This window comes from Rhipicephalus microplus, chromosome 9, assembly GCF_043290135.1.
Source record: "Rhipicephalus microplus isolate Deutch F79 chromosome 9, USDA_Rmic, whole genome shotgun sequence".
NCBI lineage: Eukaryota > Metazoa > Arthropoda > Arachnida > Ixodida > Ixodidae > Rhipicephalus > Rhipicephalus microplus.
In genome coordinates, this window is record NC_134708.1 from 78339444 (window position 1) to 78365566 (window position 26123).

Genomic DNA, 26123 nt, shown 5'->3' on the forward strand with positions numbered 1-26123 from the left:
GCTGCTTCCTTCTTATCATTCTGGCCAACAAAGTGTTTTGGCGGGCTAGTTGGTAATACATTGCAGCATATTGCTGCACACAGCAGGTTACACAAAGAGCAAGCATACAAAGAGACGACACAAGCGCTGAACTTCAACAGAGTTTTATTACGGAAAATCAGTGGATGTTTAGCTTTTGTGTCATTCCTTTGCGTGTGTTCTTTGTTTAACATGGTGGGCCCTGCCATATGCTGCGCGAGAAAAAGCCGTGAGTTGTGCTTTGCGCTAATACCTAGGCAAATATTTTTCTGCCGTGAGTTTGACAGCGTGTCGTATGAGTTGGTGAGACGTCATCAATCTGTAGCATAGTAAAACACCTTGAGTAGTACTCAAGGTCCTAGTTTGATTCGCAAGCAGTGGGCAACAGGAATTGAACTGGAGTTGCGATATCAGTCACTTTTCTGGAATTGTAGCATGAGCGGTAAATAACGACGAAAGTTCGGCTGTAGCAGCTTTCTTGGACCTACTTAGTTCATGTTCACATAGACTGTCACCATGGGCATTATTAGGTATTATTAGTTTTGTCTTGCAAAAAAGTTACGGCATTACTTGAAGAATCGTATTGTCCATGTGCCTTTGCAGTACACGCCAACTGTACGTAAATTTGTGCACTTATAACCTATGTTTAGTACGACAACACATTCCACCACCTTTCGTAAAAAAAACATAAACGGTGTGTTTACATTGCAGAAGGTATCATTCCTGGTCACACGATAACTATGTCCTCTTATGCCGGAAAGCTGGTCTCGTTGGACGATTTCTACTTGACATCAGCTGGACTGGTAATTAATTTTTTTTCAATGCCACACGTATTAGTTCAAAGCTTTTTGGGCTCTATATGGTGGAACATACAATGCCTTCACAGACTAAAATGCCATGTAATTTAACGTAGGGTAGTACGTAGTGAAGGGTAAGTGCTCATACGATATTTTTGAAAGGCATGCTTTTAAAACCAGTTCGAAATCATAACCATATATACCCTGCAATTATACATTAGAGTTAAAGTGAACCTTTTTTCACAGCTGTGCTTGCATTAAAACTAGCTTACATCTTGCCCAGCGACTCCAAATTCGACATTTTCACCTAGGACACTTCAATGTCATTTGAATGAAATGACATTCGCCTCTAATGACATTATGCCTGCTACACAGATATATGATGTCCTTGGAATTTAACCACTCAGGCAATGAAGTTATCTCGAAACACAATCGCCATCACAGTCGAACGGAATTTATGTATACCTTCTATCCTAGAGACTACCTAAAAAATGGCATTTGGCCTCCTCGACTTGACTCGCATTCACAAAAAACACGCTAATAATTATGCTTCTTGAGGGAATCTGTCATTTTAACTAGGGCAGGAGTACGGAACTATGTTGCGAAACATCTTTACTATCCACCTCAGTGGCGTCTGACCGCCGGCGCTGTCGGCCATAGTGTAAACAGGAAGATACCATTGTGCATGGGTATGTGTCTATTCGTAGGAATGGCATCAGCTGTACTAATGCAAGGGGCCCGGCGGAGACGCTTGTTCTCATAAAGCTACGACTATTCCGTTGCAAGCTGCATGGACGTGCGCGATACCATGGTTTGAAGCGAACAAACACAAAACGCTCTGGGTTTTACAGCGGAAGCTGTTATGAGATCGAAGCTTGGGTCACGTGTGGCGCCGTATTTATGCGCTGCCGCCGCCGGTGTACGTAACCACATAGCACGAAATTAAAAAAAAAAAAGCCAGGCTTGCATACAAGGCGCAGCACAGTCACAGCAAAAGCTAGAAGGAGTGGTATTTTAGAGCCTTTCCTAAACACTCATTGCATAACTGGTGCAAGCACACTTTCTTGATACCCACTTCGGCAATAATAATAAGAATTTTAAAGTAGTATGCCGACGTTCGCGATGCAATTTTACGTCATTTTTCTAAGAAGCGTGTTATCCTCTAAACACTTGCAAGAAATCTTGTGCCAATTGTTCATGCAGTGGCTCACGACGATAAGGAATTATGCCTGAAGTGGGTATGCACCACAGTTAATAGCTGAACAACAACAAGCTTTTGTAATGGGTTGGAGCTTTGGACGGGCCACTTGTTCGCATTCTGCGACGACTGGTTGTTCTTTCACTGTTTTAAAATACTTTGTAAGTCGTATTAACGCGATTGTTTCCCGATATAAAGCCTGTCTAGGGAAAGTTTGCCTACAAGTCTCAAGCACCGGTGTGGCTCAGTGGTGGAATACTGGGCTGTTACACAGCGGACCTAGACCCGGGCTCGAGCACCACTGTGTCATTGGTGTTAGGTTTAAAAAAAGCTCTGAAAGGCCACTCTTCTAGCTTTCGCTGTGACTGTGCTGCGCCTTCCACAAAGGCCTGGCGTTTATCAACGGAGCCATGGTGGAGCGCTGCATGAAACACCTTTGTGTTAAAATAGAGGGGATAAAATTGACTTCATCGTAGATTTTTTGAACGCGATGAAATAACAATGTTTGATGCCAGTTTAATACTCATGCTATTTATCGACAATTCCTTCCTTAACACATCCAAAACAGCAGCTGAGAACCGTTGTCTTCCGTAAAGTGAAAGTTCAATACGTTTGTTCTGTACCAAGAAAGCACAACTTAGATATTGCGCTATAATTTCTTGATAACTACGTCACAATCAAAATTTTAGAGCGGTGTTTTCAACATATTTTGTGCACGCTTTCGCACATTTTGCAATAAAAGGCATGAATGCATTGCGAACATATTCGTCAGGGTATGCGTAGAATCTGATTTCTTAAGAGTTTATTACACATGCACAGAAAATTCTGCCAGCGTTCCAGAGAAACTACAGAGGCTACAAATTAGGACGTACTTCCAGAGTGCATTCATGGTTGGGCTCTGTAGACGATGCAGTGCCTACGCTGCTCAGTGTTCTGTGTACATAGTATAAATGAACGTTTTCTAAACAGTGTCACAGCTCTTAATAGTACCACCTAGTCTGTCGTCCTTTGATAGTGTGTAGATTTACAAATGAAGCGAAAGTAAAAATGCCAGAGCAGCAAAAAAAATAAAAAAACACCACAATATGCACTGAAATATTTTCATTCGTACTACAACCCCTTAGAAATGCTACTGCCACCGCTACATTGAGAGCCCATTCAATTTCGCCGGCTTTCTGAGCACTAAATTTGGTAATTATCTTTAGTTATTAACGCAAAGTGCAGAAAACAAACAGCTCGCACGTTTTCAAGCGTTGTTTTGGGAAATATGCCAGCAGAAACGACACAATCGAACGCAGTGGCGGCAGCGGATCCAGCCAGCTGTGCAGAAAAGTTAGACACGCTGGGGCATGCTGACCCGCTGTTGCAGCGCCGTCTACTGCCAGTGGTCTCGGCGATCGTAATCCAAAACAGTTTCTGGATGAACGCGTCCTTTTTGACTGGAATCCTAATTGAAACATGGAAACTCTAACGTCCACCTAAAACTCGTTCTTTAACAGGCACCACGGTCTACAGTGGTCTTGGTAGGTGGTGTGGTGTCATCCACTGGGAGCGGCAATGCAATTTCATTCATCGTCACTGTTGACTGCGTTGTTAGCACCTTCAACGCGTGTTCCAAAGTATCCGTCCAATTCGGGGTGTTTTGAATAGGAAAACTGCGATTTTCTCAACGCCTTAACACACCGCGCACTGGTGCCTTTGGCCCAAGAGTAGTAGGGAGCCACATGATTAGCCGTTTTAGGGTTCAAGCTTCCTAATAAGTGTCTTCAAAAAACAAAACGAAAATCAGAGCGTAATGGAGCACACTGCTTCCAGCTTCTACTAAATTCGCGTAGTTGTCTGTGCGCCACCATTTTCGTACCAACCACTGCTGCACCGAGCTACGCGAAGCGCTAATGCAGTCCACAAAGGCTACCATAGGTAGATTTGCTTTTACAGCGAGAGCTGTCATGAGATCAAAACTCGGGTCACGCCCGGTGCCACATATAGTTGTCCGCCGCCGTCGCTATCGCCGGTGTCCGTCACCATATCGCCTCGAAATTAAAAAAAAAAAACAAGTATCAATGACAAAGTAAGACTGGAACCCTGGTCTGCTGGGTGCTAGCCCAGAATTACATGCCTTTTATGGTGAGAAACTTCACATTTTCTACACTTTGTATTTACCTTCGCCAGCTTTTGCGGACACATTTTTTCTGAATTTTAACGTGAACGAATAACACTATTTTTTTCTGCGTAGCACCACAACATATTGACTGGCATTCGTAGCATACAATGACATTTGAACCTAAATACATTCATACCTACAGTGTGACAGGGCTAGTAGACCTACTTGCGCTACTGCAATTTACTGCATGAATAATAAAAATATAATTGCTTTGTATCGCCGTTGGATGCAGTTTAGTGCAACCTAAAAAAATTCGCAAACACATCAAAAACGAGAATTCAAATGGACCTATTTTCAGACGTGTGCTTGACGTGACTACAAGTTGTCTTGTTGAGAACAGCCACTTATAAATTAGTTACAACATCTGCTTATTCACTGAAAGTTTTAGGGGCGAAGCTTCTTGGGGTGTGGGTCTGTCCTTCCTCCGTTGGTGCATTTGACCACCTCACAAAAACCCCACTACACCCCACTTACGATCCACCACTTCTGTGACCATAAAGCGAATACTGTTGAGAAGTAGCCAATATGAAATGCAAGATGGTCATGTACTTGTATCCAGGTGCTGCCATGTGTGTGCACCTTTAGGCATTCTCAAGTGGTTCTTTTTAGGGAAGAAGCTCCTTTAAGTGTGGTTCTGTCCTTCCTCCGTTGGTGTACGTAGCCACCTTGCAAACATCACACTACACTTCATTACTGACTCACAACTTCAGCGACCATAAACCCAATACTATTGAGAAGTAGCCAATATGAAATGCAAGACAGTCGTGTACTTGTATCGAAGTGCACGTTAATGAACCATAGATTTTCCCACTGTGACATCCCTTGTTTCTACGTGACCCCCTATAGTTCCACCTTAGCACACTGCCCACTACTTCGTCCTCGCAAACATTCCGCTACGCCCAATCACCGATCCATCACTTCACCGAGCATAAAGCCGTTATAATGAAGGGGAAATGGAAGCGACGTATAGCTACCACTTACCAATAATAAAATTTCTTGTATAAATATATGCAGTGTTTGTCACGCCTTTGATAATATAGCGGGTGATATTCATGGATGATTCACAGTTTAGCGATGAAACCCTCCAGCTCTTTGCCCCACTCATCATCATTCACTCCATGGATATGCTATGATTTTTTAATGGAATGTACATTCTTGGCACCAGAATTAAGAGCGCAGAAAATCTGTAAAACGGTTGTCGTGAGCTTTTATTTTTCGGCGATTGCTTTTTTGTTTGAACAATCATTAGCATAACGGAACTTAAGCGCAAAGTGTCGTAGGCAGATAATAGCACTCTCAGCTGTCTCACCACTTCCAATTCGCCTACTTCAATTTTCGAGGCCACAGGCGACATAATAATTGATGAAGGCCGACGCATCATAACGTTAGGTGAGGCAAAAAGACAAATGACGAGGCTCATAAGGCGTAACTCTCTTATCAAGCAAGGTCCGTCTGTATGAGCTTGTGTTTTGGGCTACACCACTCGCCATCATGTTCGTGGCCAACTCTAGAAGAGCGCTAACAGTGGAGGGAGAGCTTGAATTCGCCAGGCTGACCGCTGATGGCGCAGTCCGGGCACAAAGACAGACCGGGGAGGCCGAGCGCCGGCAGCAACTGCGTACCGATGATCCGGTATCTTTCCAAGCTGTGCTGAATCTCGAATGGGAAAGCCGGCGCCGGTGGCAGGCGGATCTGGCAAAGCAAGCCGCCGACTTAGCGCGCGATGTCGAACTCTGGTAACAACGCCGTGCACCATAGCGTCAACGTGGTAATTCGCCGGGGCGAATGCCCGCTTTCGGGGGGGGGGGGGGGGGGGGAGTTTTTCCAGCGGCACATTGGATTCGGCTGCGACATCTGTGACAGCCTGTGGTTCGAAAATAAACACTGTGATTACCGCATTGCCAAACGCATTAAACTCCCTCATCACACTCCTCCATGACAGTGGTCATGCGAGGCACAATGCGTGGCATGGAAATAAGCACTGGGGTAAACCATTGTAAAACGTGTGTCTAGCCTCATTAAGAAGCCCGAGCGTGCAACAAATAATTGTCAAAGGGTTCATTGCACGGTCGCTTTGAACGTACTGCTAAACATCAGGTCCACGCGTTTAAACTTTCGCTGGTTAAAGATTTGCATATAGTGCTTCGTTGGTGTTTTTGTTTTTTTCAGTCTCTTTCGAATAGGTCGTTCCCATGGCATGTTCTTTTTTTTTCATTGGCGGGCCTGTACTAAGTTTCGTGAGGCACCGGCAGTTCTTTTCGACTTACCAAAGTGTCAGGAACCAGAATACCAGAAAAAAAAATGTAGCATTCTGCTGTCAAGCCGATTCAAGTCTTCATTATTTACAGCATGCAGGAAGTACAGTGTTCAAGGCCACCCCTGCAAGAAAGCTGTAAGCATACAGCTTGACGAGGCAAGGGTGTCGCAACCAGGCCATAGCACCACTGCACGCATGTGTAGTACATAGAACGATTTTCGTTGTTGTAGCTTAATAATGCAACACGTTCTTCATTGGTAATAAGTACATATAAATTCGTGCGTCCACACTGTGAACAGGTTAAAATACGTGTGAATAATGTGACTGCCAAGAGAGTCTTGTTCTGTTACAATTTAAAAATGAATAAGAAGAAAGGCAGCAGTAAAAAAATGAAAAAGAAAAGAAAAAGATCATGCATGCGACGAATACATTGTAAAAATCATACATACAAGATAAATTTGGAAGCCTTAGAAATAAATTTCAAATTTATCATAGCAAAAGACATCAAGCAGGTGCGTGCGTGATAACGACGTTTCCGTATTTACAGACTTCTGTAACTGTTGTAACTTCTTGGGTACATTGTAGCTCAGGATTTAAGTGTAATAGTTTGTTCAAAGGTAATTTACGAAGCATCCTTCGGGTGCCTGTGTTACGCGGGTGCTGGGTCGCTCTACAAGGGCTGAAAAATTCTTGAAAAGTTGGCAGTTTTTTCGTCAGCAAAATACAGTTGATGTAGAAGGCGGTATGAGTAATTATCTTTGACAGTAATAATTTAGTTTTCTAGAAACGGCGCTTTTGTGGGATGTAAATAATGAACACAAAAGCAACACATTCTCTACCACCCGGCCATTTCCTTTAGTCTAGGGCAATACAGGGGCATATAGGTTCTTTGCAAAATTTTGCCTATGTTGTCACAGATCAGCGCTGCGAGTTGGTTCCTGTGCACTGGAAGTAGAGTACTTGACGTTGCTTTTTCGAGGAGCACATACCTCCCAACCTTTAGTCGCATTCATAGGTCTTGCTTAAACAGTAATACTGCTACCCTTGGAACATTCACATGACCTCTTAAACATTTTGTGTGTTAGCCTCAAGGGTCATTCTCACTGCTATCATTAGGCATTGATGTTTCGAACGCTTTGGAATGGTTAGTTAGGCCCCTCTGACACGGCCGTTCAACATCTGCCATTTTGAATTTATTCTCCGATTTCATCCGCAACTATACCCGTGAATGACGCTTTCGGTAAAGCCGATGCGACGCTCAATTATACAAGTTACAAGTATTTTTCTTTCCGGCAGGCTGTCACAGAGACATCGATTGATAACAGCAACCCCGACCTGTACCTACTGCTTGATCCAGAGGTGGCGCCCCTGACATGGGTGCGTACCATGGTGGCAACAAGGCTGGCCACATCAGGGCGGGAGTGGGTTGACCTGTTCGCGAGGAATAACAGCGGCACGTGAGTACAGCAGCACAAGTGGCCTTTCGGTTATCTAAGAGCGCATTAGTTGAAAGAAATTACCCGCACAGAATTCTACACAAGGTCTATTACGCAACACGTAAGATATATAGGAAACCAGCTCACGCTAAAAGAACACCCGTGGCAGAGCTGAAACACTCGCTAGCATTTACAACCGAACACTGAAATGCGCTTCTAAACAAATAATATTATCCTCAAGTATTAGGCCTATATATGATTCAGCAGCAACTGGGACCTTAGATAAGTTTGTCAAACTGCGAAAAGTCACGTATCACCGTGACAGGAATTGTAAAGAAAAGCGTATAAGTACATGCGAAAGTAAACCCTCATTCTACTGTACACATAACTCCTTGTTCTCTTCGAAGACGTAAGACTTGCAAACACTTTCAAAATTAGAGTATGGTTAAATAGCAGGAAGTGATAACTTGCCTCACATAAAATCTAGTGTTACCTACCCGTAGGAAACTGCCGGACTTTATTTAATATAGGTTATTTACTGATTTACACCTGCACTAGTTCAGATGTTTGAATGTTCATATTCTGGCAAATGGTACATTGGTGAAGCTGGGCAGCCTGTTTCAGTTAAATCTATAGGGCATCGCACGGATAATGCCAAGTGATTTTTTTATTTGTATGAGACATACTACAGACTCAGGTAAGGGCCCAACCAGGAGGGGCATGGGAAATACAAATTATATTAACACGAGGGAAACAACATTGTAAGTATGGAACGAAGAAGGAAACCAATACAAAACTTGGCATATAAACTATGCATATATAAAGAGTAAGAAAACGAACTAAATTACATGCAGCAGTGGCATGACGTTCTAATGTAGCATGTCACAATTTCGACGACCTCAAGCTTTACGCTCTTCGAATTTCCGGTCTTCAAGAGAGAGAAAATATGCAGAATCATAACTTGTTCTTTCACAAGTTTAGTACGCTTCAGCTGGTAGGTACAAACATTTCAGAAGGGGCTTTTGACCACACAACGGAAACCAATATGCTTCCTGCGTCTTCTAGGATTTGGCAGCCTATCATGCACTGTTGAGTGGTGCGGCTTTCTGACAAACTTTTTTCAGCGAAACGTGTGCGCCCCCCACTATTCCTTGTTTTTCGTTTTGTTTTTGAAACGATAGCGTTAAAAAGCTCAGCTTATAGGATTCTGGCGTTGGCAGCACTGGCTGTGAGCTAGAAATGGTCAAATTGTGCGTGACCAAATAACCAAAGAAGACGTAAATACAATAACTATTAAAGACTTCTGGATTTGAGTAAGGATCGAACCCAGGCCGTATGCGTGGCAAGCAGGTGCTCTAACACACAGCCACGCGTCTTTTTCGTATTTATTTGAATGATGTTTCTTATAAAGCGTATCATAATGAACGCAAAATGACATTCGCTTGCAAGTACAGTAAAAATTACTTATCTTTTTTTTCAAAACGCACTCGAAGTAACTTCCATATTTTACAAAACAAGCGCTCTTACCACAGGTTTCACAATAGAACGTGTACTATCACAGAAGTATTAGGTGGTAAAAGCTTAGGTTGGCATCGTGTGTCAGAACACGGTATTATTATAACAACTTCAAGATTTAAAGCCGGCCACCCATTGCAAAAAAAAAGCAGAAACGTTGCTGCGCGTACTTCCTTAATACCACGTAGTACGTTTATAGCAAGTTTGAAAATATGTAACACACGCAATTGCTCATGGTTCAAAGCACACTACTCATTACACACAACACAGCCATAAGCCAGAGCCTCACCAACAAAAGCCACCTTCAACTTTATCAGTTACATTTTAATAGTCCACAATTCGAACTTCTCTAGTAACATAATAGAACAAAAAGTGTTCACTGAGCGCTTGAAGTACGCATTAGAGACAGATTATTGCTTACGCATTCAGCTCTTAAAGCCAAAGCTTAAGGGTCACTGGATGTTTTTAGGTGTTTTTGGTTGGCGCCTTTTATTTGCTCTTTCATTGCTTCATTTGTGAACAAGACTCCGGTACGTGACATGTTTGTTTATATCTTTTGTGCTTTTGGTAGCCATCGTCCTTTTACCTTTTAACTATAATTGTTGATGATTGATTCTTATGTGGGGTTCAACGTCACAAAACCACCATATGATTATGAGAGACGCCGTAGAGGAGGGCTCCGGAATTGTCTACCACCTGTGGTTCTTTAACTTGCACCCAAATCTGAGCACACGAGCCTACAACATTTTCGCCTCCATCGGAAATGCAGCCGCCGCCGCCGGGATTAGATCCCACGACCTGCGTGCGGGTCAGCAGCTGAGTACCTTAGCCACTAGACCACAGCGGCGGGGCTGACCATGATTGTTCCCGACCAGACGAGGTTTCGTCGTATTTCGATTCGGTCGTTCATCTATATTCGATACCAGACCTGCTTACACAACTGCCATCTTACCAAGGGCAGCCCACACACCCGAGAAACAATGTGCATTGATGACCTGTTAAGATCTTCGCTCGAGCTGCATAAACGTCTCCGCAAAGTAGAAGTGTTCTAGTTTCGCCGGTGACACTGTCCGGATTTCACTGCTTCGCAAATATTTCAAGTTGCCGCTTTCTGGACTTCTCCCTGTGGCAAGGAACTGTTCGCAGAAAGCAACGACTTCCGATTTGCTACATTCGACCTAACCGCCGGCCTAGTAGACCAGCCGGCGTCGTCTAACGGTTATGGCGCTCAACTGCTCAACCGAAGGTCGCGACATTGAAACCGAGCTTCGGCAGCCGGATTTCGCCAGAGGCGAGAACGCTTCGGGCCCATGTAGCAGATTTAGGTGTAAGTTAAAGAGCCCCAGGCTGTAGAAATTTCCGGATCCCTCCATTGCGTCGTGCTTCTTGAGCGTCTCGTAGTTTTGGGCCTTAAAACACGAACTATATTTGATTTTATTGGTTTGTGTGTCTAAGAAGTTTTTCTCTGTGAGATTTTTTTATCTGGTCGAAGTAAATGTGTGCCATTCATTATGAATTTTGTAGGTACAACAACCAGTGGATGATTGTCGACTATAAGTTGTTCAAGCCTGGAACTGCCATTGTGAACGACACCTTGTGGATCCTCGAACAAATGCCGTGAGTACGAGCCCACTTTGTATATTGTGACATGCACTAACATGTTCCTTTTCATTCCAGTGGCATAACGCGACAGCGTGACGTCAGTGACGTTCTTCGTAAGCAAAGCTACTGGCCAAGCTATAATGTTGCGTGAGTACGTTGTATGTTTGGTGCCTCGTACTGCCACTAATCTCCATAAGCTGCGTTATCTCCAAAAATTAGCTTGACAAATTTATACCTAGAAAAGGAAAACTGATGGAGGCGAACACTACTAAAAGCTTGTTATTTCACGAAGAATATGGGTGATTTACAAGGTCCATCGAGGAAACTTATCATGCCGTGACCTGATATAAAATAACTATAAAGCACTTAAACATCGTGTTTTAACCACATAAGGCCTACCCAATAGAGCGAAAGTAACCTGATATAATGAAGGAAGAACTGCATATCATGCGCGAGACAAATACCTGTGGTTCTAACAGAATGACTGCAAAGCTGGCTCGCTCATGCAGTGTATTTGAGCTAGAAGGGCATCTGTCAGTCTCGGGAGTTGACCACGATGAGCAGAAAAAACGTTTTTAGCTGACTATTCATTGGCGAAGTGCCCAGTAGTTCTCTATAGTCTGGTCGTGTTGTGCACCAAACACTTAAAACAAACAAAAGGTCTGGTGAGCGCACGCTTTGTGAGAAACTAGAAGTTGTAGTGATGGACATCCCGTCCGTAAAAACACCCCCCTAGAGCGAAAGCAAGTTATTATACATGTTCTGTAAACTCCAGAACAGTCGCTTTAGTAGCAAATCATTTTTCGTGAAGTAGGTGATTACACATTTACACGTGAATTACACGCGCTGCGTCAAAAAAAAAAACTAACAAGGGGCTTTACTGTATGTATATTCAGTCTAAATAAACCTGATCGCGTCAGCGAAAGAATCTCCAATGTTTGGTGAAGGCGAAATCAGTGAGTGCACTTGTAGCACTGAATAATTTTTTTGACCACCCTAAAATATTAAGGATTATGTGTTTCTGAGGCACTCCTGTCACGGGCTTGATTGTCAAAATGTTCCGCTTATTGAAAAGCAGTTTTTAATATGCAAAATGCCCAACACCAGAATTAAAACCCTGCTGGTCAGTACAGTCTTTGCGAAAATGGGGGAAACCGAAAATCTTCGGAGCGTGCTGGTCGGCGCAATACGAACTATAAAAGGTGCGAAAGACGCGAGAACAGTAGAGAAAAGGTGAACACGCTGCAACAGCACCGCCATGTTTGTGAATTACCGGGCCAAGTGCACGAGCTTATCGGGACAGTCGGAGGCTTTGACGTCCGAATCGTCAGAGTTGGCCTTTAACGTCCCCAAAGAGCTATCGAAAAGCCGGCTGACCCGACGTCACCGCAGCACACAGGGCATTTTGAAAGTTTAATACTCTGAGGCCGCACTCTCGTATCGGCGCTGTTGACTCAAGCTAAACTAATGTGAGCTTTTAGGCATCCTTCAGAAATACTTAGTTTTATTAGAGAATAATATACACGCAGTTCCAAACACCTCACGTGAGCCACAAGAAGCAAACTGGTTACAGTGCTCGGCCGCTCACTTGAAAGAAGCGGGATTGAATCCGGCAGCAATAGTCTCCTTTCGTTAGAGCTGACCTTCTAGAAATCTGCTTACCGTGATATTTCTTTCTGTACGCTGTTCATTATTCATGAGCTCTAATTGCACATGAATAACTATTCCTCAATAAACATACTGAGAGTCCTAAAGCAATGCACGCTTTACTAAGCGTATAAAACAACGTGGAGTGCTCTCTTACGACGTTTCTCTTGATGACATCGTAGTTTTTCACACTTAAAACCCCCGAAAAAAGTCAGTAAACTTAGTGTTCATTCATGATAACTTGGTGTTGCGCAAAAAAATTCATCGTGTGCCCTCCTTTTTACTGTGCACTGTAATTTTCATGCCGTCCCAAGCTATCATAAAAGCCATAAAAGTCCTATTGACTGATGTCATTAAAATAGGTAATGGCCGGCTAATATCTACCGTTATGTAGTTGAAAATAGCAATACTCTTTTTTGTCCCCTCAATAGCGGTGACGTAGCCTGGAAATGACACACTAAAACCATGCCCCCCTCCCCCATAAATTTCTTTTGCCATGACACACAGAGAACACTCGAACACATCTGCCTACCCGGATCCCACTGTAGATCACTGTGGTGGTTAGTGGCCCGCACACCGATATATTTCTGCTTACACCCTTGCTAAACATTACAGGAGCGCCCGAGAAAGTTGCACATAACATCCATTTGTTGAAGGTCTCCTCTGGCGATAGGACCTCACTGCGACAGAAAATTAGAAGCGCAGGAAGCCCTGCAATCATCAGTAGCTTTCTGAAACAAAAAAAAAATCAGTTCTCGCTGTCATCTCTACAGTACTTTCTATCCGTTTACTTTTATGTTCATGCTGTTTACCTTACAGCTTGATTTGATGAATTTGCTGAGCCCATGGTGGCTGAGACATGGCTAATGAGAGAAAAGTTCACTATGGAGCCGTAAATCGGCCGAAGAGGTTGCATTTTTAATTCGCTCCCATAAAAATACGTACTGAAGCTCTCTACCACCGGCACGTCTTCCACTAATTTTTCAGCTACTTCGATGACATCTTCGTGATAAGTGGACAAACAGCACTAGTGGAAAAGTACGGAGACTACTACAGTTATGACAAAACGGCCCGGGCGAATATCTTCCGAAGAGACCACGTCAATGTGACGGACCTAGGCTCCATGACGTGGCTTATGAGGTAATGTGAAAGCCTTCGACCAGTATTTTTGTTTTGTGTTCACAGTGTAAAAAGGGGGGGAAAAGGGGGATGCTACGTAGTATTCGTGTTAGGACTCAAAAAATGAAGCTGGTGGTGCTCCCCTCTTGTTTTTATTATTCACTCTTCCTTCTGTTTACCCACCCGTTGCGCAAATGTACTGTACAATGAATGGCTGTGCTACTCCCCTACCCTTCATCATCACCTTCAAATCACTCTTCATTTTGACTATTTTCCTCTGAATTTACTAACTATATGGCTGTTATAGGCTTCACGCTCTTCCTCTTATGCCTAATCTCCCCCCTCACTTCTCTTTCCCACAACCTTGATACACTATACTATTTGTGACAACAGTGTATTCGCTTTCACTCTCGTCCTCTTTCTATCTATCCTCCTTGTCTATCTATCTGGAGCCCTGCCGCAGTGGTCTAGTAGCTAAGATACTCGGCAGCTAACCCACAAGTCGCGGGTTTAAATCCCGGCGGCGGCGGCGGCTGCATTTCCGATGGAGGCGGAATTTCCAGGGCCCTTCACTACCGCATCTCTCATGACCATATGGTGGTTTTGGGACGTTAAAACACAAATATAAATCTATCAAGATTTCTGTGTGCTATTTTTCTGAATTGTCTCTATTTCTCGTTCTTTCTCTTTGTGTTTTGCTCTTTTCGCTCTATTTGTTTGCTTTCTCTAATATTATTCGTAACTATTTTTATCTTTCTATCTGCGTCTACGTAATTCTTTTTCTATCTCTCAACAATTCCCACCTTTCTCTTCTTGTTTTTTTTTCTTCATTTATATTCCTCTCTAACTCGGAAGGGCAAGAGGACATGTTCTCTCGCCCTTCCGAATCATTACATCCCACGCTGTACAAATCAGTGAACATAAGTGAACGACGAGAGCGCATGCAGTTCGCAATGAATGATCGCATCATCCAGTCAAGAATTCGTAGTGCCCGACAAACTGTGCCAGAGCAGTCCAATCTGGTTGACGACAAAAGAAGGGATTCTAGGAATGGAACACACACGCTCCCCCTGGAGCGAATGGCAGGGCCAGAAGGAAACTTGATGCGTGCGTCTTTCTAGGGGCGAAGCTCTTTATAGCGGCACCTGTTCCTCCCTCGTAGCCGTTGTAGTGTGTACCAAGTATAACATTTTGACTAAAAGGTGGTGCTGGTGAGAGATTTCTTCTGTGCGTTGTTGAACAATAAAAGATAGTGCTCAATGTACATGCCAATGGCTGCTAAGGGGGAATGAAAGACAGGAAAATTCGGCTTTTAGTTAACACGCACGCGGCGAATTTTTTATTGTTCAACAATGTACAGAAGACAAGAAATGGTTGCTACGTTATACTCACTGGGCCTAACCTTATAGGTTTTAGAAAGGTTTAGCGAGCGTTGGGCTGCAGTGCCATGAATACAGTGAACTACTATATACCATGAACTCGAGTTGGTAAAAGGTGGGATGTAGACACGAAGCGCAAGCCGTAAGAAAGTAAAAGCCGAATTGTCCTGTCTCTCATTTCCCATTAGCAGCCATTGGCATGTACATTGAGCACTATCTGAGAGGAAAAGGGTGCTACATTATACTCGCTGGGCTAACCTCCTTTGTTTTAGAAAGGTTTAGCGAGCGTTGGGCCGCAGTGCCATGAATACAATGAACTGGTATATACCATGAACTCTAGGTGGTTAAAAGTGGGAAGTAGACCAGAAGCGCAAGCCGTAAGAAAGTGTGCGTGTGCCACCTCTCGTTTAGTCCTTGGAATGTCCGCTGGATGGCGGTGCTTCTATATGGGGAATATATGATGAAAGATGCGAGATGGTGGTACTTGGAGTGTTAGATAGATGGACGAACGGACACACAGACAGATGCATGGATGGACGCATCAACGGACGCAGGGGCGGAAGCATGGACGAACGCAGGAATGGACGCACGAACAGACGCACGCACGGATGGGCGGATGGACGCATGGACGGACGGAAGCAAGAACAAATGCTTCACCCCACTCTTCATTATTTACTCCATGGATATGCTGCCAATTTTTTATTCTTGCACGAGTGGACGCGCTGGCCATAGTGACGCTACGCTGGCGAACCGCTAACTTCGATGCGAGGCACAACCGACGTGACCGGCGTTCTTTAGCGCACCTATAGCTGGATCGTTTCAGGGCGCGGGCACTTGCGACTTCCGGTGGAATCTGCCGCTTTTCGCGAAGTAGAAAGTGCTGCCCCGTGGAGGGGATGTCTTGAGGAAGCTGCTCTGGATATGCTAATGGAAGATACTTGGAGCACCCATGCTCTGCCACTGGTATGGACTTGCTCCACATGGAGCAGAAAAAAAAAGCCACCTGCAAATTCTCACGGGAAGAACAGGTGTGTGTCGTTGTAGAGCGGTGCGGGTGTCACGTGAATATTGCCTAAATCAGTATGGTTTCAGAATGCCAATTGAGTTTTTGCATTATTATTATTATTATTATTATTATTATTATTATTATTATTATTATTAATATTATTATTATTATTATTATTATTATTATTATTATTATTATTATTATTATTATTATTATTATTATTATTATTATTATTATTATTATTATTATTATTATTGAATGAAGGAGAGGCATTGCCTTCAACTATAGAGTACATGCTATATGCTATATATGCAACTATATGCTACCTTTAGGTAGTAGAGTTGCGCCATTGACTCGCCGGTCGCACCCCCATTCGCCCATGCAGTCACGTGCGCAGAAGCGCCGAATTTAGGGAAAGCCAACTTTACGGCCACACAGGTTCTGGCGACCGCCACGCCAGTCTGGCGAGGAGATCCCGCTGAGTACAACTTCGTTGGTGTTGCAATTGGGTCTTGTTTTGTCATTTTGTAGTGGACGTCAGTGTTAGAGGTGTCTGTGCAGCGCCGTGGCTCAGTGCTGCATAGTTTCCACGATCATAGGATGCCACAACTACGTATCAATATGCTCCACATTCTCGTTTGCTTGTGCTATTTGTAAAACACGGAAGGACAGCTTTAGCAATCGTTTTATCAAGCCACCTGCTTAATCGTTTAAAGTGAAGACACAATGCGTGAAAACAGCTATTTGCGGAACTTAAGTTATCGCAAATCGTGTATACGATTCTCGACAATTTATGGCTTTCTTGTTTGCTATTTCATACAAAAATATCTCCCAATGGTGACTTCGATCGAACCAGCTATAGTACTACTAATATCTAACACATTTATTTATTAGAGCTCTCCATTTTTTTTTCTTCGAAGTGAAAGTCATTGCGACAACCACAGGTTATGAACGAGATAAAAAAAGCAGGGAGCCGCTGAGCTGCGTCGGCTCCTACATTCGGAAGGCGTCAGCGATGTCTGAAATGATTGGTTGAGGCAGGGCTTGATTTCAAAAAAAAAAGTAAACTATATTATATCCAAGTTACAAGTGAATCCGCAGTCGCTACATGTTGAAGGAAACGCGGTTCGGTGCAGGAGCTCGCTCGGATGCGTCCGCCGCCACTCGTGTATGGGCTCGCTCTCCCCTCTCTGGCGATGCGTTGCTACACGTTCCCGGCTCACGAGCTCACTTTTGTGCCTTTTAATGCTCGTGGATCAACGTCGCATAGCAGTAGAGTGAGCGGACGTGCTCTGGGCTCGTGTGGTGTTTCTTGTACGGAGGCCGAGATGCTGCCGGTGAGCTGGCATTTTTCGTCTCACTTACAACGACATTGTCTGCCACTAAAAGAACGTCCTTTGCACTCAGTACGCCCCACTGCCATCTTCCTCGTGAGAGAAGGCAGTAAAGTTACGTCAGCTACAGACTAAAACATTCGCTAATCTGCTATCTCTTCATAAATTCTACTCGCAGGGATATTCAGACCGTTGCCCCAGCTTTGTAAACTCGCCCACGACCTTTCATGTTTCGATCGAGTGCACTGAGAACATCTTTCTTCAATTACCTGCTTTCCTCCACCCTTTACGCAACGAGGAGCTGTGGGACGATGCTTTCCGTGATGGACCTCCTCAGGTCCTCCAAGCTATGATACAGCGCGCTCGACTCGTCGCCGGAGTCGTTCTAGGGACTCCGGACTAGGGGTTACTCCTATGCCCTCCTTCTCTATGCCTTTATGAATAAAGACGTTTCTCTCCCTCTCTCGGCCGTGTGAACGCGAGGGCTGCTGACAGAAGGGGTGGCTTTCCTGTATGACATGAACATTTCAGCCGGCAAGATGGCGGACCTATGCGCAACTCTTGTACCTACAGATAGCATATACAGTAACTCAACCTTCAACGTCCAGCCAGCACCTCCTCTAGGAGGTGTTCGTCAAGCAAAAGCCAATTAAAGACGCCTCAATTCCAAACGCGCGATCCAGGAACGGCTGTGCAGCGCAAGCAGTCGGTTTTTAGGGGCGAAGCTCCTTAAGGCATGGTTCTATCAATCCTCGGCGTATGTATGTAGCCACCTCTAGTTTGTAATAGAATCCGTTCCCTGTTGGCGCGCACTCGGAGTTGCCCAATGGTTAAGGCCGCAGAGCGGCGAGCACGCAAGGCGGCCGCAGTGCGTACTCGCAGACAGAATCCCGATGTTCGAGCCCATGAGGCAGAAGCGCTTCGTGAAGCTGCGCTACGCCACCGCCAAGATCCTGCTGTACGAGAGCGGGAGGCCGAAACGTGTCGTCTGAATACGGGATTCATTTCATTCATTTATTTTTCATTTATTCCACCTTAAAGGCCCGGAGGCATTACATAAGGGGGGGCGGCGTACAAGGTATGTCGAACAACTCAACAAAACTCGAAGGGTTCCAAAACGTAAACATTCAAAGAACAATGAAAAAAAAAAAGGTACAATATGCAAAGTAAAACGCCAATATTACCAAATGCAAATAAAAAAGTAATGGTACAAAGGTAAGCTTCCAGAGAAAAGTGACGACAGTTTATACATTAGTTAAAAAAAAGTATTTAAACATTGGCAGGGAAAACAGCACATTCAGTTAGATTGCGACATGTGACATTTTAGCTTACTGCGGAAAATTTGGCGGTTATTACACGTGACTATATTATCAGGTAGTTTATTCCACAGTGTTATCCCATTGGGAAAGAAGGAAGTAATCATTGCAGAAGTGTGTCCATTTATTGGTGCGATAGGGTGACTGTGGTTTATGCGGGATGAAGTTCTGTGTGATGGTTGAAGGAGGACGTGCCGTGATTGAGGGTGATAATAGAAAGCATGCATCAGACACAATCGAGAAATGATACGACGAGATTCGAGGGACGGCAGTTTCAATGATTCTTTTAGTGCAGTAACGCTGATATCGTTAGAGTATTGGGAGTAAATAAAACGGGCAGCGCGGTTCTGAATCCTTTCTAAATCGTTAGTTAGATATGTTTGTGAGGGTTGCCAAATTGAGCAAGCATATTCTAGTTTCGGTCGGACGTACGTTTCATAAGCTAATTTTTTAATGTCTGGTGAGGCTAATTTTAGGTTGCGGCGCAGGTATCCGAGAGTGCGTGAAGCTTCTGAACAGATTATTTGAATATGGGTTGACCAGGATAGCGACGATGACAGATGCACTCCGAGGTATTTGTATGATAGGGTAGGGCTAATGGGAACAGACTTTATGCTATAGGTAAATTTTTCTGGGCTCTTTTTGCGGGTGAATGACATAATTTTACACTTAGTTAGGTTTAACGGCATTAGTGACTTATCACACCAAGTTACAATTAAATTTAAATCATGTTGAAGTTTAATGCTGTCGTCTGGTGTACAGATTGGAGAGTATAAAACGCAGTCATCGGCAAAAAGTCCTAATTTGGTTAGCACATTGGTGGGTAAGTCATTTATGTATATTAGAAAAAGGAGCGGGGAGAGACAGGCACCTTGGGGGACGCCGGACGTTACGTCGGAAAGAGGTGAGTCGTGGTCATTAGCGCTGGTGAACTGCTTACGGTTTTTTAGAAAATTTTCTATCCAGAAAATTATGTTGGGAGGGATTCCAAGGTTGCATAGTTTAGAGAGTAAGAGGTTATGAGGAACACGGTCGAATGCTTTAGAGAAATCTAAAAATATGGCGTCAGTTTGAAGATTTTCATCCATGAAGTGAAGAATATCATGTGTGAATTCGGCCAGTTGTGTTTCGCATGATAGTTGTTTCCGGAAACCATGTTGGTGATCGAAGAAAAATTTGATGGATTCCAGATATGTCATTAGGTTTGAAGCTATAATATGTTCGAGCATTTTAGATGGGATGCTGGTTAAGGAAATAGGTCGGTAGTTAGCTGGGATTGCGCGGTTGCCTGATTTAAAGATGGGAATAACCTGAGCTTTCTTCCAATCGTCTGGGACGTTTCCTGTTTGTAATGATTGTGTGAAGATTAGGCAAAGTATTTGGCTTGAGACAGAAACGGTATTTTTTAGTAATTTACTGTTAATACTGTCGCAGCCCGCCGAGGATGAAACTTTAAGATTGTTAATGAGTAGGAATATTCCTTCTGGGGTAATTTCAATTTCTGGCATCGCTACAGCTGCAGATTCGGGCAGTGTTACGGTATCAGTGGTGTTGGCAGAGGAAAACACAGACGTAAAGTGGTCATTTAAAGCAGAAGCGCACTGGTCAGCGTGTATTGGTTCTCCGTCAGCGTTAGTGAGGCTTATTCGATTAGATTGTGACTTGGGGGACAGCATGCGCCAAAATTTGCTGGGATTTGATTGAAGAATTGATAGTAGGTCATGGGAAAAGAATTTGATTTTTGCAGCTTTTAGTTCGGTTAAGTACTGATTAGCGCACGCGCGGTAGCGCTCCCACGCAGTTGAACTTTGGCTTAGGCGGGCCGTTCTGTACAAGCGTTTTTTTCGGTTACAGAGTAATTTTAGCTGTTTGTTAAACCATTGGCAGTTTGAATCTGATTTAATGAGGGTAGAAGGAATGTATTTGTTTTTGAGGTTAAGCATTGTAGTCTTAAAAAGTTCCCAGTTACAGTTGACACTTCGTTTTAGGTGCGTATTCCTAAAGTTTTCTAAGAAGTTGGCGAGTTCGTGATTAATCGCATCAAAATTTGCTCTCTTGTAATCCGTGATTACCTTCCGTGTGGGTGATTTCTTTTTAAGCGGGGAGGCGATGCAAATATGGATTAGGTTGTGGTCACTAAGACCAGGGAGCGTATTAATGGTTTTTATGTCGTCAGGGCTCGAAGTTAGCAGGAGGTCTAGTATGTTATTGCCCCTGGTAGGGCACGTAATAGCCTGGTGAAGGTTAAAATCAAGGGCAGTGTTTAAAAATTGTTGCTCTTTAGATGATGTCCCATTCGACGCTGAAAGCAACGACCAACTGATTGAAGGATAATTGAAGTCCCCAAACAAAAATATAGGTGCATTAGAATGTTTATTTGTAATGGTGTGGAGGGATTGATGAAGTAGGTCGCAGAAGTCGGGGTGGCTGTCTGGCGGCCTATAGCAGACGCCAAAAACAAATTTCGAGGCTCCGTTGGAGACAAGAACCCAGATTAATTCTATTTTATCGTCATGGAAAATAAGTGAGGATGCTAGAGTGTTTTTAATAGCTATGAGCACGCCACCTCCTTTCTTACTTTTGCGATCCCGGCGAAAAATTGTAAAATTTAAATTGGATGGAAACACTTCCGTATCTGTGACGTCATCATGCAACCATGTTTCAGTTAGTATCACCATGTCAGCACTGATATCATTTATGAAACTGCAAAGTTCGTCGCGTTTAGGAATTATGCTTCGTATGTTAGTAAATGCAATGTTTATGTTTAGAAATGCCATAGGACGGATACACGTGTTACACGAGGCGGAATGATTGCAAACCCGTCATGTTCTGCCAACAGAGGTGGCTTCCGATGATGCGCTGTTTTCAAATGTAATGACGGGTGAGTTCCGAAGTTCTGTGACTTTATCAGTTTTCGCGTCATAGAAGTATGGTTTATTTCCAACAATAAGTTTGTCAACCCTCAGCTTAAATGCACACTTTTGTGGCCGAATGAATTTGAGTAATTTAGAGCGTGCAAGGCGAGTGGCTGCTGCAAAGTCTTCTCTTACGGCGAAGGTCGTATCTTTGAGCTTAATTCCGCAGCTCAAAATCTTTTCTTTTGTTTTAAAGTGAGCGAGCTTTATCATGATTGGCCTATTCTTGTCTGGGGCAAATTTTCCGATCCGATGAGCACGTTCTATGGCTCTTGGTTCGAGCGTAATATCTAGTTGGGCGGAACAAAAGTTTATGACGTTAAGCTCTGATTCTTCCCAAGTTTCTTTAACAGAGTCCTCAATACCTAAAAAGAGAAGGTTATTGCGGCGCAGTCGATTACTAGCGTCGGTGTTAGCAGCTTTTAGCGTTTCAATTTCATGTTTGATTTTGGCGGCGTCATCGGGTACGGCGCCCGATGAGGGTTCGATTTGGACTGTTTCTAGCGCTGAGATTGGGTTTGTTAGTGCTGAGAGAACTGTTTCATGGTTAGTTTGTAGTTAGTAGTCATGGTTAGTTGGTTAGTTGTTTCATGGTTTCATGGTCCGCCTCCAAGATCCCAGCGTTCGAGAACGAGAGGCCCAAGCGTCACGGCAACGGCGCGAGGACGCTGCCGTACGCGAAGCGGCACGGCTACGGCGCGAAGAGGATCTCCAAAACGTCAGAGAACGGGAAGCGGCGAGAAAGCGTGCGTATCGGCAAGCAGACCCCGATGCAGTGAGAGTTCGTGAGGTGTCTGCAAAACGCATCAGGCGAGCTCAGCCCCAAGGTGCCGACGCGCGGTTTAAGCGAGTCTTTCTAGACGTTACGTTCGGACGCACTTGCAGGGTGTGCGACAGATTGTGGTTCTCAAACAGTCTAGTCACAATATCTTCCATCAAGAACAACCAGGCTCACGCCAATGCCATCGCCGTGCTGCAGCACGAGTATATATATACTAACAGTGTTTCTCGCGTCTTTCTTGGTGATGTAGTTTGCGAACTTTCACTGAAGAGTCATAGTTTTACCGATGATTTCCCCTCAGGAGCTTCGCCCACTCATCATCATTCACCCCATGGATATGCTGTGATTTTTTTACAAGGAGGTTATTTAACCACTTTGGTTTTTACTAGCAGACGCTGACTGTTTCAGCCTTGGAAGTCGAGAAGGGGGGGGGAGGGAAGCGGCAGTTGGAATGATACGCGAGCATGCGGCACGAGACGCGAAGAGAGAGCATGCGCATTGGGAGTGCAGATCACACCTATGACGCAGAAGTGCTCCGCATCTGCCAGTGGATGACACTATGAGATTTGTACGCGACTAATGTGGTTTCCACGAGCATAAATAGCTCCTCTGCTACAAGAAGCACACACATTCCGGTATCTGTGACACACTTGAGCTATGTTCAGTATGTGCAACAACCACAACGAACTAACTCATTCATCGATTGTAATAAAGAGAATAATTTTCTCACTATTGAGTGACTTTAAAAAATTTTAAAGGAATTTTTTTTGCGGTTCAACATTTTTAATTGTGAATTGAGAAGATGATCTAGTGCGGAAAGATTTCGTCAGAATTTGATCCACGAAAGTGTATGAAGACTTGCTTATGCGTTCTTCTCCTCATCAAGGTACAATGATTACACCAACGACCCCCTGTCACGGTGCAACTGCACTCCGCCGTACAACCCTGTCTACGCCATATCATCGCGCTACGACCTGCTTGACCCGAAAGGAGAGTACGACGTTCCCAGAATGTACCGGCGACCTGTCGGTGGCATCGATATGAAGGTAATCACGGCTCTTTTCCACATACATAGCAATTAATCAAGTCTCACTTTGTATTTTAATTATTTTAATGGTTCTGACTGAACACCATCGCAAAGTTTTCGTCCCAATAAAGATGTCCCACGGACTATGTAGGTGTTGCTGATACGTTGTTGTATTCTCTTTGTTATCGTAGAATTTGAAAGGAATTGAATGGTCCTATTAACGTGCTGCGTATCGGAAATATTAGATCACTTGTCGCCTACCTGAATTATCTATTTGCTTCAGTTGACATAGCACAAAGCAATGTCACAGCGAAGGAATGTCAGATATATGATGCGCGTCTGAACACTGTCGGGCATGGGCACAATAGCTCAGTTGGCCAAAAAGAAGAAAAAAAAACGATAGCTCTGTCAGCTGAGCGCGCGCTTTCCTTCAATCGCTCCTCCCTAGGTCATGAGCTCGAATCCCGCTTCTCCGAAATTACAAATATTTTTTTGTTCTAGTTCATGTCTTTGCATTCTGCTCATGTAGGTTTTAATGACGTTATATCTGTGACGGAAGCACGTCTGTTAAGTCTACATGGACTCCGGCAAAAACACATTTGTGGTAAAAAATATCCCGATCAAAATTCTAATTGAAACCAGGACGTCTGCGAAGCATTTTAGCACCACAGCTGCTTTAAACTCTCTTTCGAAAATATCCAAATATCCTGCTCAGGTGTCCTGTGGCGCAAGTGTGCCAAGATGTGTGTGTGCGTGTGTGTGTGTGTGTGTGTTGCTCATGCGTAACGTATCTTTGGAAACAGAATGCAAACCGAACATAATAAAACTTTTATTGGCAAGAGACCTGCCTTTTGGTGGCAGGCTACCCTTCGAAGGAAGGTCATCGCAGCAGTTGGCGAGTCGCTCCTGCAAGGAGTCAAACACGGTACGCGCTCGGTATCAGGGTTCGCCTGGGACACGAATGATCATGCCATACGTGAACACCCTGTCGCACGTTCTCAAGAAAGTTGCAAAGAGACTTCAAGTGCCCCTGGTCTTTTCCTGCCTACAACAAGCTGCAAATAGCTTGCCTCGGAATGTGTATTGAAAGCATACAAGGATGACGCAGTAGGCATGCGAACCTTTTCCTTTAATGTTCTGTTCAGATTATTTACTCTAATCGCATGTTATTTGGGAAACTGTGCTTTAGACAGTCCGAAAGATGTGCCAATTACCGACTTAGGAAGCGGGCACTAAGTGCCAAAAAGAAAGAAACAAGTATGCGCATCTTGGCGCACACATTCCTGTATTTGGGTCTCAACTGATTCGGCAAAGCACTACGATTCCGTGCATAAACCGACACATTTCGTTTCGGTGCACTTTAGAGGCGGATTTCATTTAAAAAAAATGACTTTCATTCATGTATGACCTAGGCCTTCGTTACTTAGCACGCTTCCGAATACAAATTTCTGCAGGGCTACTATTGACATGTGAAGTTGTGACCCGTACGTTGTTATTTTGCAGGTGCATCGCATATTTGCATTGTTTGTCACACTTGCTTTTCACTCTAGAGTGCGATATCACGCATGCACATCGCTATAAATAAGTCTTTTTAAATTCAGCGGGTGTGATGACTATGATAATTAGTTGGTAGCGCCAGCCTTGTGTCCACTCTTTCCCTTGTGGTCCCCAGTTTAGCGCTTACTCTTCCAGTTGTTTATGAATAGCCAACTAGCCCAACAGTCTAACCTACCTCTTCTAGTTGAAGTCATTGGCTATGATAATCAATGCCTGTTCACACTGTGGGCCTGGCTGTGCCTGTTCGCTGCCATGCCAACGGACTCAATAAAAATATCTTCCTAAATAAGACGTAATACGGAGTAGATGTGCTGAAAAAGCACTCCAATTTGGTCAGTCCATGGCTGGGAACAAGTATCATGTGGTACGCGATTAAAACTTAGTTTCCCGACGCGAGAATGCTAATGATAAAATGATCTATTCGCACCCTATCAGCCTTTTTTGCACTAAGTGAAGGCGCACTTGCTAGGCACACAAGAACACTATTGCAAGATTATTTTTTTTTCATTCAAACACCGTTACACTTGCGTTGGCGATCATTCACTTCACCGCAAGAAATGTTGAATAGGTGCTTGCAATATGTACTTAACCCATTACTCTGTTTATGTTTCAGTTAACCACGTACGACAAGTTTAAAAGGCTGCAGTTCATCGCAATTAGCGGACCTACTGGGTTCCAAGTGCCAGCGTTCGAGTGGAGCACGAGTGGTTTCAACGACAGTCACATCGGGCATCCGGATCGGTGGCAATTCGATCCCGTTGAGAATGTCTGGGGATCTTGCATGTAGTTTTTTGGTTGTAGCCAGAACGAATAAACTGTAGGAGACCAATGGCTGTGGACACGTCTCTTGTGCTCCTAGATAATATCGGCTGCCATGACTACAATGCGAAAAAAAAGAGAACATGGTTGGTTTTTATCGTGCATTTTATGGAAGGCATTCAATTTAATTTAAAGCGGAAGCTTTACTGGCAAAGTCGAACTAGTTTCCTTAAAAGTCCCTGAAAAAAAAATTAGGTAGCGCCATTCGTGTCAATGTGCAGGCTCCTTTTTCCTCA

At 44.0% G+C, this 26123-nt stretch overlaps 1 protein-coding gene across 1 annotated transcript in view; it reads left to right on the forward strand.

The window, feature by feature from the left end:
• The window catches only part of LOC119163194 (putative phospholipase B-like 2), a 46006-nt gene extending 20109 nt beyond the window's left edge, over positions 1-25897 (forward strand). Inside the window, exons 6-12 of the mRNA XM_075873913.1 lie at positions 730-821; positions 7731-7891; positions 10910-11002; positions 11063-11134; positions 13622-13774; positions 23371-23530; positions 25682-25897. Of these exons, the coding sequence (XP_075730028.1) occupies positions 730-821; positions 7731-7891; positions 10910-11002; positions 11063-11134; positions 13622-13774; positions 23371-23530; positions 25682-25855 (905 nt within the window). The 3' untranslated portion in view covers positions 25856-25897. The remainder of the gene's footprint in view (positions 1-729; positions 822-7730; positions 7892-10909; positions 11003-11062; positions 11135-13621; positions 13775-23370; positions 23531-25681) is intronic.
• The last annotated feature ends 226 nt before the right edge of the window (positions 25898-26123 follow it).